Source organism: Cinclus cinclus, chromosome 12 (assembly GCF_963662255.1).
Source record: "Cinclus cinclus chromosome 12, bCinCin1.1, whole genome shotgun sequence".
NCBI lineage: Eukaryota > Metazoa > Chordata > Aves > Passeriformes > Cinclidae > Cinclus > Cinclus cinclus.
Window position 1 is genome coordinate 20,731,137 of NC_085057.1, and position 13,096 is coordinate 20,744,232.

At 41.0% G+C, this 13,096-nt stretch overlaps 1 protein-coding gene across 2 annotated transcripts in view; it reads right to left on the reverse strand.

The window, feature by feature from the left end:
• The window catches only part of ATG7 (autophagy related 7), a 70,532-nt gene extending 59,042 nt beyond the window's left edge, over nucleotides 1-11,490 (reverse strand). For both annotated transcript variants that reach the window (XM_062500435.1, XM_062500434.1), the window contains exons 1-13: nucleotides 11,466-11,490; nucleotides 10,873-11,073; nucleotides 10,602-10,656; nucleotides 9,575-9,692; nucleotides 8,735-8,812; nucleotides 8,168-8,284; nucleotides 7,477-7,626; nucleotides 6,884-6,972; nucleotides 5,799-5,920; nucleotides 4,554-4,644; nucleotides 3,139-3,283; nucleotides 2,436-2,594; nucleotides 38-232 (exon numbers count right to left, since the gene is read on the reverse strand). In XM_062500435.1, coding sequence (XP_062356419.1) covers nucleotides 38-232; nucleotides 2,436-2,594; nucleotides 3,139-3,283; nucleotides 4,554-4,644; nucleotides 5,799-5,920; nucleotides 6,884-6,972; nucleotides 7,477-7,626; nucleotides 8,168-8,284; nucleotides 8,735-8,812; nucleotides 9,575-9,692; nucleotides 10,602-10,656; nucleotides 10,873-11,041 — 1,488 coding nt within the window. In that variant the 5' untranslated portion in view covers nucleotides 11,042-11,073; nucleotides 11,466-11,490. The remainder of the gene's footprint in view (nucleotides 1-37; nucleotides 233-2,435; nucleotides 2,595-3,138; nucleotides 3,284-4,553; nucleotides 4,645-5,798; nucleotides 5,921-6,883; nucleotides 6,973-7,476; nucleotides 7,627-8,167; nucleotides 8,285-8,734; nucleotides 8,813-9,574; nucleotides 9,693-10,601; nucleotides 10,657-10,872; nucleotides 11,074-11,465) is intronic.
• Between the last annotated feature and the right edge of the window lie 1,606 nt (nucleotides 11,491-13,096).

Genomic DNA, 13,096 nt, shown 5'->3' on the forward strand with positions numbered 1-13,096 from the left:
GGAAGAACAAAAGGAAAGAAATGGATTAGTACAATACCTTCCTCTTGCTGGCTGCAATGACAGCAGGCAGCCAGCGACTCTCCCGTGTGTCCATGAGCAGGAACACAACATCGTGGGCATCAATGAGCTCCTCAAGCTTGGCCACATCCTTCTGAGCCTGGGCCACGGTCACCTCAGAAAAATTCACTGGGTGGCCTGGCATGGGGATGCTCATGTTGTAACCTTCAGAGCTCTAGAGGGAGGGAGACAGAAAATCACGAGTTCAAAAGGTAACCTCGTGACGGACGGGTGTAAAATTCAATAGAAATCAGAGCACAAATTCAGTTGCTGTTTGTCAGAACGGCACCTCTGCTCTTGGCACCTCTCTGTGTGGCAGTGCTGTGCACCACAGCACAGTGCTGGGGCTTCTCAGTCTGTGTTTATGCAGAACAAACCCAGGAAGTCTCAGCAGGCCTAGGAAATCACCACAAGAACATAGTGGAACTGAACTGCTCCTCACGCCAGGGCTTACAAACTTCACCCCAAAGCCAAGCATTTACATATGATTATGATCTGTAATTAAAACTTGTGTCCTGGATTCTCTTTCCAGCCTCTTCCCACACAATTTTAACAGGCTGCAGTTTGTAATTCTGCTGCTAAATACTGACTCGGGCACAGTCAGACATACAGTATCACACACTCTGCTCTTCATTTTCAGCTTCTGAGGAGAAGAACAGCCTGGAATGATGTCCCTGTAATTCCCCAGCCCTGTGGGAACCTGAGACAGCAAAAAGCACTTCTGAGACTTGTCACTGCAGAGCTGGAGGCTTGCACTGTGCACATGCTGGAGGAGTTTGTTCCTCTGGCAGAAACATTTCCCTCTTCCAGCCCCTTGCTTGGGCAGAACAATCTGAGAGCAAATATTGAGCCAAATAAGCATCTACACAATGCATGTACAATGCAAACAATTAATTCACTCCTTTGGAAATGCGTCAGCACAATCTGCCAGCCATCTGCTGGAAGGGAAGGATGGATCCTTCATTTATGTTACAGAGAACAAGCTTTGCAAAGCCCCCCAGCTTGGCACTGCAGGAAAAATTCAAAACCAAAATATAAACACTGGATGAACCAAGCACAAAATTCCACGTGAAGAGAGGGAAGGAGGGTTGGTGGAATGTACTTCTGCACAGACCAATTAATTACCAGCACAACTCATAAATCCAGGTGAGTCAAATTACCAGAAAGCTGACCATACATAAATATCCCTGAGGATAAAAAGAACCAGGTCCACTCAGCAGCTTGGAGAAATGACTGTGGGTAACATCTGCATTCACCACACCAAAGGATACTCCCCCCCCCTTTTTTTTTTTTTTTTGTCTCTGTATCATCAGACATCAGGAAATTACTGGGGCAGGCTTTAATTTCAGAGTCATTATCTCCTCCAAAATGTTGTGGTAGGAATACAACATTTAATCCATGCTGTCCCTGAGTAAAGTATTCATGGATAACTCATCAAGCTTTGCTGCAAAGTGCTGATTGATTAGATCAGCTCAACTGACTCTGCTAGTGACTTAGGAGGGCAATTTTTTGTTTAATAAATTAAAATAAATATGCTGGACATTAGCTGCACCAAGAAATGGTCAATGCGGTTTGTAAATACTAAAATCCTACCAGAAGTCCAAAAAAAAAGCTCAATACAGACACTGTAGCTGTAGGAATACAGACAAGTCTGGCAGCTTCAACAATTTTATTTGAATAACTGTCCCTCAAAAAAACCAGCAGACATCAGCCAAAGTGGCTGAGGTGCACTCTAGCAGCCAAACAATGGCAAAAAAAGCTCAAAGGGTACATTGGTATAATTTTGAGGAGGAGGAGGAGTAAATGTCCATATATATCCCCAAAGAAAGACCTTGATGTTCCACAGAATTCCAGAATCTCAGGAATCTAAGAGAAGTTCTAAAATGTCTCCAAATTATCCAAAATATTTAGTTACCATCTCATAAAATATTAGAATGGCATTAAAAAGGGGGGCACTATTTGTTCCCTTTGCTGGCAGTTAAAAACTAAACTATTACCTTCTAAAGTAGAAAATCAGCTTAGAGAAGGTGGCAAATTTGGGGTCTAAAACATAATAGGAAATCTCAAAAAATACATTTATTACTTCCCTCAAGACCTGCTCCCAGGGTAGACAATTAATATGTCTGACCTGATATTACTCAAAGGACATCCTAGACAGGAAAATATTTCACTTCACTATCAATAAGCTACAAGATGATTAACTACAAATAGTTAACTCAACAGTTACCAGGAGCAGAGTTTTGAAGTAAAATATTCCAGTAACCAACAGAACACCTGCACTGTGTTTTTAATATTTAACTGCCAAAACTTGGAATAGCGATTTAAAGTCACTTTTGTTTTTCCCCCCAGTGACAGTAACATGGAAATAATGATCTTACCACTCCTGGGAAGATTTTCTGCAGCCTCTCTGCTGCTGCCAGAGCCTTGGGCTTGCCCCCACTCAGGCAATCCTCGAACTCGTAGAGCGGCTGCCGCACGGGGTTGGAGTAGGAGATCTTTGCATTGTCCACAAAGGTGATTTTCCTCACCCCCCAGCCCTAAAGGAGAACAACATTTAATAAAGATTATTACAACAGCCTTGGAAAAATCTTTTTGAGGAATGCCACATACTCAACATTGGGTTCTGTCCACTTTTTTAAGCAACAAAAGCTTTTGCAATTAATCGAAGCAACAGAAAATCTGGTTGATGCAAATCTAGAATTTAGCAGAAATTCCTCAAACCCTGCTGAATTCAGTGGAGTCTGATGAACACCCCTGAAAGGAATTATCAGCACAGTTATTTCAGGTGCTTCACTGTGAATTTAGTCTTTATAGCTTGTTAATTCGTCCCAGAATCTCTTTTTAAATATAAATTCAAACTATTGAGTCAAGGATACCTTACTATCTCATATTAGCAAAACTTTAGTTATTTATTTCCAGTAGCTACAGATCTCACCTCTTCCCTGCAATTTATAATATAAATAATGTGCATTTTGATGCAGAAAATGCAATTTGCCCCTGATGTGTCACGGCAGCTGGACAAAAAAATAAAGAAATACAGAATTTATGAGAAACAGATTATTTGTAAGATTAAGGATTTACCATCAAGGTCCTTGCAACACTACAGCCCAGGGTGCCAGCTCCCAGCAGCAGACACTTGGCAGTCACAATCTTTTCCAAATCCAGAGTAGGCACCAACCTCCAACACATCAACTTCAAATTCAGATCCACAGATGATTCTGCTAACCTGTGCCATGGAATAAATAACAAGAACTTCTGAACCCTCCTGTGCTTCTCCAACAAAGGAACTGCTGGTATTTCAGCTGAACGAGTTAATTTGTAAACATTTTTTGTAAAAGAGAGGAAGAATTCAGCAGTATAACACGTGGGTAATATGAAAAATAAACAGGCAAGGGCTTCTGAAAAAGTAACAATCCAAAGCTACAATTTTAGTAATAAAATTGATGCAAGCAGGAAAATAAAAATGGCGTCTGAGCCAAGATTCCTGTTAAGATGAGTGCTAAAACAGATAATCTGTCCATAACTTTTTGTTACTTTTTAAAACTACCTGGTTTCCAGTATCCAGTTATGCCTGCCCTTAACATGAAATATTCCACTGGTGCCCTAAAGCATGTGGGCAGCTCTTGGTGGAAGTTTGAGAAAGAAAATGAGGCAGCAAATGTGCGTTCAAGCAAGGAGCAGATCTTTATACCCATCAAAACACAGGGTGTTAAAACTCCCACCAAGCTCCCAGATTCCTGCAAGTTTCAGTCCCTCACACATCAGAAATAAAATCTTTTCAATATCCAGTAAATTATTTGTCCAACAAGGATTTTAACAGCAACTATCAAGGCTGGCATTTTACCAACTCCTCTGTGGGAAGCACTTATAGAAATTTACAGAAGAAGATCAAGTTACCTAAAGAATTCTGAGTTGAACTTTACTGAATATCTGTGAAGACAGTGAGAATTTCCACAAATGCTTGACAAAAACGGCTTTGCTTGATAGGCAAAATGAGAACCTGAACCATCAGACCAGTAAGTTTTTCCAAGGCAAGGACACAGATGCAGACACTCTGTATCCCTATTCTTTTCAATCCATTGCCCAACCATTACGTACAGAATGATAAAAATTATTAAGATCACATTTCCTGAGCTCTTTCCTGTCCCACTCTGACACAAATCCCAAAGGATGAACTTTCCCCCATGCTTATTTTCATTAACACCCTGCAGGTTACAGAATTCAATGAAATTACCACAGGACTGTTAACACTCTGACCTACATTTCACTCAGTTTTATATAAATGCATTCAGAATTTTCAACTAGAGTCAAAAATTGCCAAGATTTCTGCTGCAGGCAGTGCACTGCTCTGTAAAGGTCCCTACCTCCAGAAGGAAACTCCAAACAATATCCAGTGTCTGCTTTACTGCATATTCTCACCTGTTTCACATTTGAACTTGCTATGGATTAAACCCAAGTAAAGAAAACTATGGGAATTTAAAAGATAAAAACCAAACCTTTTTGGATCCATGCATTCACTGAGATTCACCATCCTTGGCCCCATGCCTCCCTTTTGGTTTTTCTCCCATCCAACAGCTTTTGGACAATCTGTTTGAAACATTTAAAAGAGAAAAAAAACAAAAAAAAAAAAAAAAAAAAAAAACAAAAAAACAAAAAAACAAAAAAAAAAAAAAAAACAAAACAAAAAACAAAAAACAAACAAACAAAAACACAACAAAAAAAACGAAAACCCCACCCAACAAAAGAAAAACAAACAAAGCAAACAGACAGAGCAAGAAAAAAGGAAAGAAAGAATGAAAACCTTAATATTGCAGGACAGGAAAAAAAAGAAATTTTGTTGGACTTAACCCTGTTGGTAAAAACCATATTTTAAACCTGCCAGTAAATAACCTGTATTTTAACCTGCTATACAAATTGTGCTGTTTCCATCAACAGAAAGTTTTTGGAGAATTTCTTTGCTCTCAGGTGTCCTCTGCTGCTTTTGCCTGTTCAGCTTCAAACCCAGCACCGAGCTGGCATCATTCCCCCTCAGAAGATCTTTAATGTCAAGCTCAGTAAATTCATAATTCAGCAAATTTTGCCAATTTCAGGTATCATTTCATGGTCCCCAGACCCCATCTGTAACTGCAGTGGGGAACTGCATATCTTAATTATATATAATTAAATAATTTGCAACAATGACATGTGAAGCATTCAGAACTTTTTGACTGAAGTAGAAAAATGTTGTGATACCGTCCTGTACCTAGAAATTAAATCTGAGATTATGTTTTAATATTTTGAGTCCACTGCTTTAAAATACACCTGGATGTGTCACTATGGGATTAAAAGAACAGCTCCACTCTGAGGCAGGTTTTTATCATTCTCCAGAAATCTTTCATCCTATAAATTCACTATCATTTTTTTCCTACCTGAGGGACTGTATAGAAATGCAACAAGAAAAAAAAAAAAAAAAAGAGAGAAATAGCTGTTTTATTCTATTTTCAATGACACTAGAAAGACTTTTCTTGGTTTTCAATTAGAAACACAACTACAGGAGGAAAAAATTGAGAATATTCCCTCTTCCTTCTGTCTTAAGAAAGGAACCACTTCCTTTAGAGACATTTAACAGAAATCCAGACAATTTCAAATCCATTTGAAATAACTTCACATAAGTAACAATTTTATAGCAGTAATTTATTTTGCAATGTCAGCAGCAATTAAGAAGGAAAATAAAGAGGGGAAAAATGTTTTTAATGGATTACCTGGGGCCAGGGGGGTCTCTGGCAGTTTAATCTCAAAGATGATGCTGTGTGTGATGTCTCTCACCCCCTGCATGGTCCTGTCTCTGAAGCAGAGCACTTCAACCTTCTGCAGACTGCTGCCCCTGCCATTAAATAAAACATAAATAGAGACAGACATGCAACTTCTTTAAGAGAAAGGGGACTTGTTTTAACCACCGTGTCTCACAGGTTCAGTCCTTTGCAGGTTCTGAATGAGACTTTTTGTCCCTATAGTGAACATTGCTGCCTTTATCAGGTAAAGAAAGAGAGAAGTCCTGAAGAATAAGAAAATGAGTGGCTTGGTGTGAAACAGTTCCAAAACAATGCCACTGTCAGCCTGTCCTTGCATTTATCCAGCACTGCACAAACTGCAGATTTAGAGGAATAAAAAGCAGAAAAGCACCAGAGCACACATCAGGTGACACGGTGGGACTCTGCTGTGGCACCAAGATCCTCTGAGTTCTCAATATATGTACCTTTTTCTCTTTATGATTCCAACCCCCAAACAAAAAATGAGAATTTTAGTGCCTAAACCCCTCTGAACGCCAAGGCTGCGTAAATGCAACACTCAAAACTATGGAAATGTAACCTAATTACAGTTTTGTTACAGCAACCTAAATTTATTTGATAATTTAAATCCTTCCCTTCAAAACCCAGAGTGTAAAACTCTGTCTTGTCTTCCCATTGTCTCCCCAACAAAAAAATTCAAGTGGTACAAGAAGAAAACCCAAGAGTAACTGATTTTTAAAATATAAATCTGCTATTACTTGACACTAATTAATTATATAAATTCACAGAGTATTTTAAACAAGATTTGACACAGCAGGGTGTGAAGCTGGCATTTCCAGGTGCAAGCATTCATGTGAGGATTAGGATTAACAGGAATTTGTGACTGACAGAAGTAGAAACAGAATCATGCACAAAATCAGAATCCCTCCAAGTGGGTAATGTCAAAGGAAAAAGCAAAATCTCAGGTGGGTGATATAAGTGAAATGTCACAACGAGAAAAATACCTCATTTAATATCAACCAAGAACTAGTCTTTGTGGGAAAGAATAAAATAGATACCATTTGTGGGCAGCCAGCATCAGGAAGTTTCTCAGTGGCCATCCTGGATACTGGGATAAGTTACAGGGATCATAAACTCCAACTGTCACCTGCAAACCAAATTGTTCTACATGAGAAATCATCCATCCACAGTCATGCAAAGCTTATCTGGCATTTTTAAATACAAATTCTGGACAGGGCAGGCCTACACAGATATTTTGCATATTTATAAATATTTAATCCATGGTCACATCAGGTTTTACTCAAGCTTTTGCCACAGCTTTGATATTTATTCATTTTGGTCTCTTTAGGGACACTGGATGCATGCTGTCATAAATGCTCCTTCATAACCTTAAAAAAAAAAATATGGGGGAAGCCCATAGCCAACCTTTGCTCCCAACCCAAAATTCTGCACTGATTTTGTGATAATCAAAAAGTAAAAGGGTACAGGCCAGCAAGAGAACAAATCCAAGGGAAAACAGCATAAAAATCACTTTACAGCCATCCTCAAGACACAACCACTGTGCCCAGCTCAGTATTAGAACTTCAAACCATTCACAGATTAAACATTCAATTCTATACAATTATGTCAAATGATATAAAATTCCCATTACCTTTTCTCCTTGGTCTTGAAAGAAGCCATCCCACCTTTTCAGCAGGGATATGATGACAGAATTATCATGATACTTAATTAAAAAATAAGGCAGGGCTGTCACCCCCTCCTCCTGGCAGAGGTCATCGTAGGCTTTCTGCAGGGCTTGAATCTGGAAGTGAGAAGACAGCTGAATCAACAGTTTTAACAGCTCTGCACTATACTATGAAAGAAACTAAAAACTGTTTAACTTTCCTCCTAAAAAAAAAAATCTCAAAATTAGGTTTTTTCTTGTCTAATCATGCATCTTAATAATAATTTTGTAATTTTAACGAGTCTGCTCGCTCAGGGGATGCCCCTTTATAAAGATTTTTTTAATGAGTTTCAAAACCAAAGCTATATACATAACTACACATGAATTCTAGTTTTTCATATACAGCTTAACATACAGATCTCAAAAATAAATATACAGCTTAGTATAGTCACCTCTTCAAGAACTGTATGCCATATCTGCATCTAAACTGAGAGGATTTAAATAATCGTGGAACAAAAGGTAAACAACAAAACCAACATGGAAATCTAAAAAAGCAAAGATTTTAAAAGAAAATAGAGTCTCCAATTCATTCAGTTCATGTTAATAAAAAGCAGTGAGTTTTAAAGCTCACAGAAGTTCTCAGTATTGCAGAATTCACAATATTTAGGATTTTGAATACCTGATTCAGTGAGAACCTGTCCCCAAGACACACAGGTTTCTGAGTTACATGAATTCCATCAGGGAAGCAGAGAGCAGGGTAGCAAAACCAGTAATAGAAATGATACTTTTTTAAATCCTAGGGGAAAAAAATTGTAAAAATTACATAATAAAGAGACATATCAAAGTAAATTGTACAACAGTAACTCAAATTAATGGGTTATCATTTTAACCATGGAAACCACAGGGATCTTTACCTCACAATGACTTTAGAAGATCACAGAAATACTCCAAGACTTCTCTGTATATGCTTAAATTTAAAAATTAAACAGACAATGTGTGTACAATCCTTCAGGCTTCATTAGCTGGAGCATTTAGCAAAACTTTCAATTTATTAAATATGAAACAGCTGCTCTACTTTTACTGATATCTGTAATGCCATCAGGTAATCTCATACATTTGTAGAAAATAACATAAAAACATATTAGTGCAGCGTTATTATTAATGCAAAATATATATTAACACTCCTAAAAATAAATGACTTTGTTACTTCCACTACAAGTAGGAGACACAAATTATCTGTACTCACTGCAAATGTCAACAGCAGGAACCTGTTCAAGAGCATTGGGTTCTCCAGAGCAGCTCCAGATTTGATTGATTCCCAGATCTGCCATGGATTGAGGGGACAAGAAGGAAGAAAAAGGGCAGAGAAACACCAAAAGAACATGAGAACAGCAGCAAAAATCTGCAATTCTTCCAGCTACCTTTGAAGTATGCAAATAAACACAATTGAACTTGTCCATTATTATCTGTGCTAAAAGCATTTTAAAGGGACAACAGGGAATTACAAGGCCACAGGAATGCAAAAAATTCCTAGTTTGGAGTAAAGATGTGCATTTTGTTACTTGAGGCAGTAAATTAAATTAATCAAGTACTGCTCAAAGTAAAGCAACTTAAATTTGACTTTCACCTCTCCCCAGGCCATGACATTTAATTAACTGGTGACAGTGCAGGCAGACCAGCCCCTCCAACCCATCTTTTTCTTGCTGCTGTGGAGCTTCCCCATCTCTCTGTCACACAGATAAATTGCAGTAATCTGAGGTTTACATCAGGCACTGCTGCTTTTTGGGTATGAAGACAAATTTAAAAATGTGCTCTACAGAACTCTAGTCCCTGGCAGCTCCAAGAGCATTGGAGAGCTTAAATGTGATGGAGCTCTCAAAGTAGAATTAGTTATGATTAATTAAATTAGGTTCTACTCTCTTGTAGAGAAGAGTAATAAAGCAATCACCAAACTCTTCATTCCAGAATAAGGTAAATCCAGAGGCTACTCAGGACTGGAGTATCTCCAAATTTGGGGCAGAATGTAAAGCACTTCAAGTGGTAGAAAGGATTTGGAAACACTCAGTGATTTGATTTTAAATCTTACCTCATTTGCTTCCTTGTCCAGAAGTGCTTTCTTATCACAGGATTTGAAAGTCTCAAAAGTGTTAGTGTTATACAAGGTTCCAAAAGCAGGACAGCAACGTGCTGGTATTGAAGCATTCCTAAAAAAAAAATTATCAAATGATGAGGCACAGCAACAAAATTAACACTACCTCTAATGAAAACATCTTTATGAACATGGGTTGATAGAATAACCAGTGCAAACAAACACCTCCATCGTGGCTTCAAAAATACATCTGGCATGAGTTTTGTCCAGGTAGATTCTACATCAGGGATTGAAGCTTTAAAATTCTGATCAAATAGAAGCTACTCATGACAAATCGGACTTCAACTGAGGAAAACTAATTTAGGCTCAACTTAGATGTCAATGCTGTACTCACTTTAAGAGTTCATTGAAATTTGATGTTTAAAACACATCCCAAAGGAAACCCAAACCAGACAAAAGATCGAGCAGCTTTTGTAGTTTGTAACATCATCAGCTGGAGAAGCAGCTTTTGGCAAACAGCATTTTATTTTTGAGATAAATTAGATAAAATCCCTACAGTAATCCCTTAATTTACAGATCTGATTGATTTCATTGCCTCCTTGAACACTGTTCTCAAAATCTGGTATCTCTCCAGTCATAACAGATAAACACTTTGGAAGATATTAGAGTGTAACAACCAGGGACTGTAAACACTATTTGAAATCCTAATTAATACTATAAGGGAAGGAATCAAATTACCAAAAAAGCCTCCCTAATGCAAAAAGCTGAGGAAATGAGGGAGGAAAAAAACCCACATTTTTATATAAATATACATGCTGAAAGTGAGTGAATCTGAGAATTCAGAATATTCTAAATTCAAACAAAAGGAGTTAACGTTTTGTGACTCAAAGCAGTCTATCCACTGTTATTAAATTCATTAAAATGTCATTTATTCTCATGGTGAGCTTCTCTAGCTAATATATAAATATTATGCCAGGAAAATGTCTTCACACCCAAGTGAAGGTAAACCACAGCTCATACTTACATATCAAAGGCACTAAACTCCAGTGTCAAGCGAGCTGGCAAACCCAAAGGATCACCTGGACAAAAAACAAGCAACAACAAAACTCCTTTTAAACGGAAATAGTCACATTACTTCCCTTTGGTTTTTTTGCTGCTGTTAACTACCCAGTGAAACATTCGAAATTCCCAGGCAGGCTTTCTAGTGTTTCAGCAAAACATGTGAAACATGTCAGATGCTTAGAGGAGAGCCAGGAGAAACCTGACCCAGTACAACACGGCCAGTTTGTACCTACCATTGTAGTAGTAGCCCTTGATGACTTTGGGGGTCTCATCCAGCCGGTACTCGTTGAGTTTTCTCTGGGTCAGCTCGTGCCAGAATCCCGCATCCAGGGCACTGCTGAAGGGAGCAAACTGCAGCTTGGAGAGCCCGGCCCGGCCGGGACTCCCGCCGGCAGTGGCCATGGCTGAGCTGCGGATCGCTGCTGCGCGGAACCCTGGAACGCAGAGACCGGGGGAGTCAGTCCATGGCAAAGGGACACAGCACCGGGACCGGCACCGCACAGCCACACGGCACCGGGACCGGCACCGCACAGCCACACGGGACCGTACACCGACACCATACACCAACACGGCACCATCCCCGCACACTGACATGGGACCGGCCCTGCACAGCCACACGGCACCGACACCGATCCTGCACAGAGACCCGGCCCCGGCCGCTCGATACGGGCCAGCCTTCGCCTCATCTACATGACTGCAGTCCCGGGGGCCGGCTGAGGCCCGGACACACTGACTGCGGGAAGTGCCGGCGCTGTGACCCCCAGCGGGGGCCGTGGCGGTGCCCGGGGCAGGCAAGACCCACCCGCTCCATCCCCCCTCCCCTCACCGGCTGCGCCGCTCGCTCCGCACTTCCCGCATCGCCGGCCGGCGCACGCCGGTGACGCCACTCAGCGCCACGCACGTGACGGGGCGGACGGCGCAGGGTGATGACGTTGTGTGGGTGGGCGGTGCCAGTGGCGATGCCGATCTCCTGATTCTGATCCTGATCCTGATCCCCCATCCTGATCTCCATCCCGGTCCCGGTGCCGGTCCCGGTCCTGGTGCCGGTGGGATCCGGCGGTGCCCGCCCGCCCTCGGTAATTTCCCTCGTTTGGGCCAGGCCGGCGCAGCCGCGGCCCAGGCCAGCCCGTGTCCCTCAGCCCTCGGAGCCCTGTGCCCGGTGCCGCGTCCTGCTCAGCTTCCCCGGCACCCAACAGAGCCCTCAGAACATGTAGTGCAGTTGTTTTAGATAGGGGGGGAAGGCCCACATGTGCACCTGCACTGGCGTTCCCTCTCCCTCCCGCGGCATTTCCTGACAGCACGGGGGAAAGCGCGGTGGAGAGAGATCTGCTGCTGCCGTGGCTGCCTGCAGCATCCCGGGGTTCGCTCCTGTCCCACCAGATGTCCCCAGTGGCGCGGGGAACGCTCCGAGAGGAACTCCGTACCTGCAAAACCAGGTCCACCGCCACCACGCCTTCGTCCCAGCACATCTCCAAGAATTCCCCAGACTCTCGTTGTGTTCTCGGAAACTCCGTGTCCACTGGCCTTGGTCGTGAACTGAAAAACGCTGAAAATATTTTGCAGGAAACCACGCCTGAAATATTCTCTTGAGCCTTAGCCCCACGTTGGTGGCAGGCTTCTCCATTTCTTACCGTAATTTGCTTTCCTCTGCTTCCCTCATATCCAGAGCCACTGGAATTGCCTGCTCAGTCAGTGAAATAAACAGAAGTTTTTTTAGGCACTATTTAAATTAGGCACTATCCCATTTCTCTGTTTTATTGTTATATAATAGCTGTAAGATGTGACTATCACAAATACCGTCTTTGTGATTAACACAGTTACACGAAGATCATGGGAAAAACGACTTGAAATAAAAATATTCAGGCAGCTTTATTCTCCTGGGTTTATCTGTTTAAATGGGCTTTATTTTTACCAAAGCCTTTTGTTGTTACAGTCACCATCATTTTTAGACCAATTTTCAATATCCTTGCTGAGGTTTTGTCATGTATTAGTACATTTTAAGGTCAGAAAAGGCAATTTTCATGATCAGCAGAATAGATTTCTTGATAACTCCCAGCAGCTCTTGGGTAAATGTGTTTTTCAGCACTAATAACTGTGGCTTTTATTTCCTCAGGGATCATCTAAATTACCATCCCTTTTGGCCAGAATTGCTGTTGCAAATCAGAGTAGAAAAAAACCAATTTAATGGCTGTGAACCTCAGCAATTGTTTGTGAGAGGCCAGGGATTAGAGCTTGTGTTTCAAATGCTTCTGTTCTCTACTCCAAAAAGGTGCATTTTACTACTTAAGCAGGTGTTCCTCCTGCAGTGAAAAAGTTGTCTGAATTCTGCACTGAATTTTGTTGGTTTTATGTTCTCTCCCTGCGTTTTGCCTTATTTCCCCTAGATTTAAGTTTTCCTTAAGTTTTTCCTGTGTGCAACTTGAAACCAAAGTCTGTCTCTGAACCTTGCATGATACA